Raw genomic sequence first — 5,956 nt, 5'->3', positions numbered from 1 at the left:
TAGAAACCGGCCATATAACATCGGACAATATCGCCTGCATTAACAAATTTCTTAATGTTCTCTTAGGATTATTTTCTCGCCAGAATTCAACGCAAGTTTGCTCAAAATTGGTTCCATTCGTCAAGTAATTTCTGATTTCACGAAAATGTGAACAATTATCAAAACATGAGGATGAATGAAGAAAAGCCACAATACAATTATAACTCAAATCTGCCTTTATTTCTAAAATTCTAACTAAATATTTTGATATTACTTACCCGAAAATGTATCAGAAATCAATCGTGCGGCGAAGGACAAGGATGGCTGTATAACATCTCAACAAAGTCGCTCTCAAAGTAAAACCGACTAAATTAAACTCCAATTAAAACATTCACGAGCAGTAAGTTCAGCGGTTGTATGGAAACAAACTGTTCCTGCATGAGAAAAGAATTTCAATTCTCAGGGAATATTATTGACGTAACTTTAAAACTGTTCAGTCAGATCTTCATACCCTTAGCAACTCAGAGCATCGGAACAATGGACAACAAGCCGGGTCTAAAACACAGGTCACATTCCACAGGTCAAGAGTAGAAATCCTTACTCTACTGATGAATAACTATGCCAAAAGTTTCCCCTCGATCTAAAACAACATTTACGCAGAGTGCTAGGGCTAATTAGGGCTAGGAGACTGAATCTTGGTGCTGTTTATTTATCTGCAACACAGTGACTCTGTACTCTGACTTGTGGAATGTGACCTGTAGTTCAGACCCATCGTGGACAACATTAAACAGTTACAAATACGACGAACAAGAGAGCTAGTATTTCTGAAATGTGGTATTCAGTAAGAAACTTTCAAACCTGCTATTCCGATGTGCTTGTCTAAACGAACTTGGTAATTCTTTATTCCGAAAGTTTCACACCCTCCCAGTATTCAACAATTTCTTCACTGTGTGGACGTAAAAAATTGCTCAACGAACTGGTTATACTAAACCACTTAACTGCGGAAAAGGGCAAGCGTAGCGAAACGAGGCGAAAAGCGAACAAGGTCAAGAAATGCAAAAACGAAAGCGTATACTTATCTGCGAAGGGGAGCACATCGACGAAGATACTGGTTCACCTTCACAACACACGACGCTCTCTGACACTAAAATGAACGGGATGTCCTTTGAGACTTCCTTACATACTTGATTAAAATTCATTCCACCCACTAGAAAAGTGTTTGCTGCATCAGAATATTTCATTGAGATTTCTGTGCGTCAAACAATAGAGCATACAATGATATCAATAGAAAAATATCGAATAAAGCACGCACTCAGTCGCCAGTTATTTTCTTTTACAAAAGCACAGGTATTTCAAATGAAATTCGTTGAATAGTTTTCAAGAAGTTGACTCTTGAAGTCCTTTGTGATATCACTTAAAACCCCAAGGAAAGACTGAACATGTGTCTTCGGGAGCTTGAAATTCATCGCCGCGTTTTAAATGCACAACGTGTCTTATTCTCAATTGTGGTGGCATTTTACAGAGCCAAGCCCTGAAAACTAAAGGTGTCAGGTGTTTACCATGACAGGCACGGAAGGCAGTGCTCGGACTATTCGGTGACAACACTGGGACTCTAAAATTTTGTAAAAGCAAAAAATATAAACATATCAAAAATAATTCTGATAAATGTATCTAACATCAGTTCTGTCTTGAATTCCAAACATGATTTGTTACCCACAATGCAAGGATTTGAGTTAGAGACAAAACTAGAGGTCCAGAACAATGCTTTTCTCTGACTTTCCCTTGATAAAAATAACATTTCTCTAACCAAATAAACAACAGACATAGTAACGGTTTTTAACCTGCCCTCAGGGGCAGCCCTCCTTTCCGCCCATTCATTATGACTGACAAGTTTTTAACAAATCCTTTTTTATAGGGAAAATGTCTTTTTCCTGACCATTTCCTGACCTTTAGCAGGGTGTCTAAAAAAACTCGATTAGCGAATAGTGCAGTGGTGAACAGTCATGGATAGTGGCGAATAGTCGTCAATAGTCACCGCTTTAGTTCAGCACTGATCTGGGTTCGTTGAAACTGATCACGTGAAAAAAAAATAAAGTAAAATAAAATAAAATACGAATGTGAGGTAAGTGCTCTGTGATTAGTTTATCAGCTGAAAAGACACAAACGAGCTGCTCTGATAACCGGTCATAAAAACAACAACATCTAAGCTACATCTTGCGTTAATTGATTATCCAAACCGGTGGCCAAAGTATATGTTGTAAGCAAGTATGTCAATATACATAGTTTAGGTCAGCGGTTTATTATCAAAAGGCTCGGAGCCATTCCTGTAATTAACGTCATGTTGCAGGCAGGAGTAGGCAAAATTTCCTATTTTCTTGTCAAAAGTTTACACAGTTGTGGAGAATACACATGGCTATACTGCATATGACCTGAATGGAGGGTAAAAGTGTTTCTTCAAGGCTGTCTACGAAAGACGAATGGACATCTCAGGTAGGCTGCCAGGAAGATACATTTTCACTTATAAGCAGCTTTTTTTTTTTTTTTTTAAAAATAAACTACTTAGTAGCTGAAGCTTATATATGGTATGTATTTTCCTAATATGAGTGTTTTGAATTATATGCAGATTGCAGTGCAGCCGTTGGATGATATTAAGTTAAAGGGCTCGCTACGCGCATTGAAGGATTTAGTTCAGACAGCGCTTGGACCAAATGGAAGGTAATTTTAAGTTCTTACATATAAAATCCCTAACTATATCAATGTAAGCGTAAATTTATTGTAATAAAATAAAACACTCAATTCTGATTGGTCCTCCCCACGTTTTAGTGGTCATTGTATTTAATTTGTTACTTGCATTGTAGCTTAGCCAATAACATGCTGTCAATCATGTTTACTGTAGTGTCGGCTGACACTATAGACCGATATATTGACCGATATATTGACCGACACTCAGCCAATACAAGGCTGATACAAGGCCGATACCTGGCTGATGTATCGACCGAGTATCAGTCAATATATTGGTCAACAGTATCAACCTGCACCACCTAATGTAAACATGATCCCATTTTGTTAATATCCCAGGTAATGAAGGGTTTAGTCTGCTAGATACCCTGGTCCCTGGGGTTTTCTTTCTTCTTCTTCTATCACAAAAAGCCATCTTTGTGGTGGTCAAAAAGAGTGTAAAAAGACATGTACTTCAGGGCACAAATTCGACCATTAGGATATGAAGAGAGCAAGAAAACCTCTGGAATCAGGATATCTTCTCCAAAGACCTAGCAATAAATAAAGTTTGCTGATTCATGACCTGTATTTGACTGATTTGATAATGTACATTGATGTCAAACCCAGGAGAGGGGACCCTGGCCATATGTGAGAATTTGACATCTACTACACATCATCCCACCCCTTCAATTATTTTAAATACATGACATTTGTACATGTGGGGTCCGGGCGTGAGGGTAGGGATGCTTGACTTTGTGAGAGGAGTACTGAGCTTGAAGCCTAACCATATGTAATTGTTGGATCATCTTGGGAATAAAACCCATGACAACTGTTGGAAGGGAAGGGTTTGGTTTCCGTTATGCCTCAGTTAATTTATAACTGAAGGTAGATAAATATCCATTCTGCCAGCTAGGTGGCAATGGAATCTAGTGTCACACTGTACAAAGTAATAGCTGTACAGATACAACAATAATTTCATTCAATACTTTTCACTACAATACATTTGTCTTTATTTTAAAAGCATGTGAAGTTTCCCATCTTTATACTCGTCTGATACTCAGGTTGAAGTTCTTCCAGTCATCCTCTGGTGGTCATGTGACTGTAACATCAACATCAGGCAAGATTCTTCACAGCTTGTCTGGCTTGTCACACCCCATACCAAGGTTGATACCATCTGCTGTGAAGGGCCATCTTGAAGGCTACAGTGATGGTGGTTTGAGAACAGCACTTCTCTTACTAAGGTGCCTATTAACCTACATGTAATTGCATTTCATCTATCAACACATACAACACATTGCATCCATCCATGAAGCGTAACAAATTAAGCACACAGTTTTACTTTTCAAACGTTTCAACAACACGCACCATGACTGGTACAAAGGAATTTTAAAAGAGAGATTTGTCGCGTAAGATTTTAAATTTAAATTTATCTATGACATAATTTTTTATAATATCAATTATTAAATTCTTGAATTTATGAATTTACTTCCATTTTCAACAATGTTATATTGTTATATTTTTTATTGTAAAAAAGTCATTTTAATTTTATGTACTTACATTTTAGCTAGGTTGTATTTTCTTTGTTTACTTGTTTATCAATTAATTTATATTTATGTTACTTACTTTAAGAGTGGGCTTCCTGCAAGGCAGGTTTATGGCTAAGCGCAGTTGGTACTATAAATATAGAATTGTCTTATCTACATTGAAAGTTTTGTCTGTTATGTATCACATGCAAAAATGTTAAATTATACTTCTCTTTCAAAGATGAAACTAGTAAGATGAAAGTCCCATATTTAGTACAGAACATGTACAAAAAATGTAATGTAGTTGGAATGATTGCAACAACAACTTGCTCACACCTTGGGTTTAACACCTTAAAAAAAGGGTGGGAAGAAATGCTTTGAAAGTAGAGAGTTGTATGAGACCTCATATAATCTTGCAGTTATAGTCAGGGACCAAATCTGCTAGTTTATCTTTTTTTGTAGAAAACTGTTACTGGTAATTGTAGAGGTGTGCATAGATTTATTGATCCTTATTGTTTCTCTGTTATAGTCTGATACAGTCATCCCTTGATCTGCCTGTCCCAAGAGCCCTCATCACTCAGATCAGTCAACATTCACTGGAGGTCATTACCAGTCACCTACAGTCATGTCGATGGAAAATGAACATTGATATTGGTAACATGAAGACCATGCTGTCCATTGTAAACAGCATAATTGGAACAAAGCCTGCTTGTTGTCTTAGTGAATCTGAGAAACAGTATTTAAGTGTGCTCGTCATCAAGGTACAGGATTTAATATTTTTTGTGTGTTTATCTAGCGGTGGATACATGTTCAAGGTGCCAATGCACTCACTTAAGTACAAGTTTTTATTAATACCTCAAACATGACTTACACAAGCTAAAGAGATATAACTACCCAGGCCAGTGCTTCAATCATTGAATGTTTGTTAACATGCTATATGGTGGCTTTACTAATAGACTCAAACTTAGAAAAACACATGTTTGATGTGAAATTTGACTCTGATCAGGGATAGTAATAAGAGGACGTAAGTGGTGTTAACTTGTGAGAATCGTTACAAGCTTATTGCATGCAAATTATAAAGAAAATCTAATTACTTTATTTTCTACAAATAAACAAAACCGATTTTAAAGGCCTGTTTATGTTTATTCATGTTGCCATGGCAACGGCACATTCGTCAGCTTAACCATCAAAGAACCAAAGTTTGTGTTGTAAACTTGCTTGCTGCCATTTTTGGCGACCGAGGGATCAAGGGTTTTAGAGAAAAAGGTGAATGAAACAAAGGTATCAAAAACTGTGCTCAGCCACCTTAAAGTGCACCTAACCCCAAAATTTTTTTTCGCTAAAATGAATCCACCTACTGTTAAAACTAATTCGGCGAAAAATTTTTGAATTTGGTTGAATCCTCAAGTTGCTATGGCCCGCCGAAAACGCGAAAATCGCCCTAAATCGGCGCCGTTTTGTTTCACGACCGAGTTCTGGGGGGAATGGGTCCAGCGGCAGTTGTGACGTCTACCCAGGAACGAAACGTGTTTCGCCGCTAGTCATTTCACTGTAGTGGCTGTGTTGCTCGTGAAGAATTTGCAGCTAAAATGCCTACGAGGTGTGTTGCAGGCGGTTGCAGCAACACCCCAGACTTAGAAAATGGAATAGCGCTTCACTGTATTCCATATTTTGGTGACGATCGGCCACAAGCGAAAAAAAGACGAAAAAGTGGGTGGACTTTGTAAAGCAAGAGA

The 5,956-nt window shown here is 37.6% G+C and overlaps 1 protein-coding gene across 1 annotated transcript; it reads left to right on the top strand.

The window, feature by feature from the left end:
- The first annotated feature begins 2,261 nt into the window (after positions 1-2,261).
- LOC149110261 (molecular chaperone MKKS-like) lies at positions 2,262-5,296 on the top strand. The gene is made up of 4 exons (XM_089291374.1): positions 2,262-2,469; positions 2,603-2,694; positions 3,759-3,938; positions 4,750-5,296. Exons 1-4 carry the CDS (start codon positions 2,413-2,415, stop codon positions 5,084-5,086), a joined length of 666 nt encoding a protein of 221 aa, XP_089147500.1. The 5' UTR covers positions 2,262-2,412; the 3' UTR covers positions 5,087-5,296.
- Positions 5,297-5,956: the final 660 nt, after the last annotated feature.

This window comes from Orbicella faveolata, unplaced genomic scaffold, assembly GCF_042242905.1.
Source record: "Orbicella faveolata isolate gen_17 unplaced genomic scaffold, um_ofav_v1 contig_24, whole genome shotgun sequence".
NCBI lineage: Eukaryota > Metazoa > Cnidaria > Anthozoa > Scleractinia > Merulinidae > Orbicella > Orbicella faveolata.
This window is presented reverse-complemented; position numbering and strand designations above follow the sequence as displayed.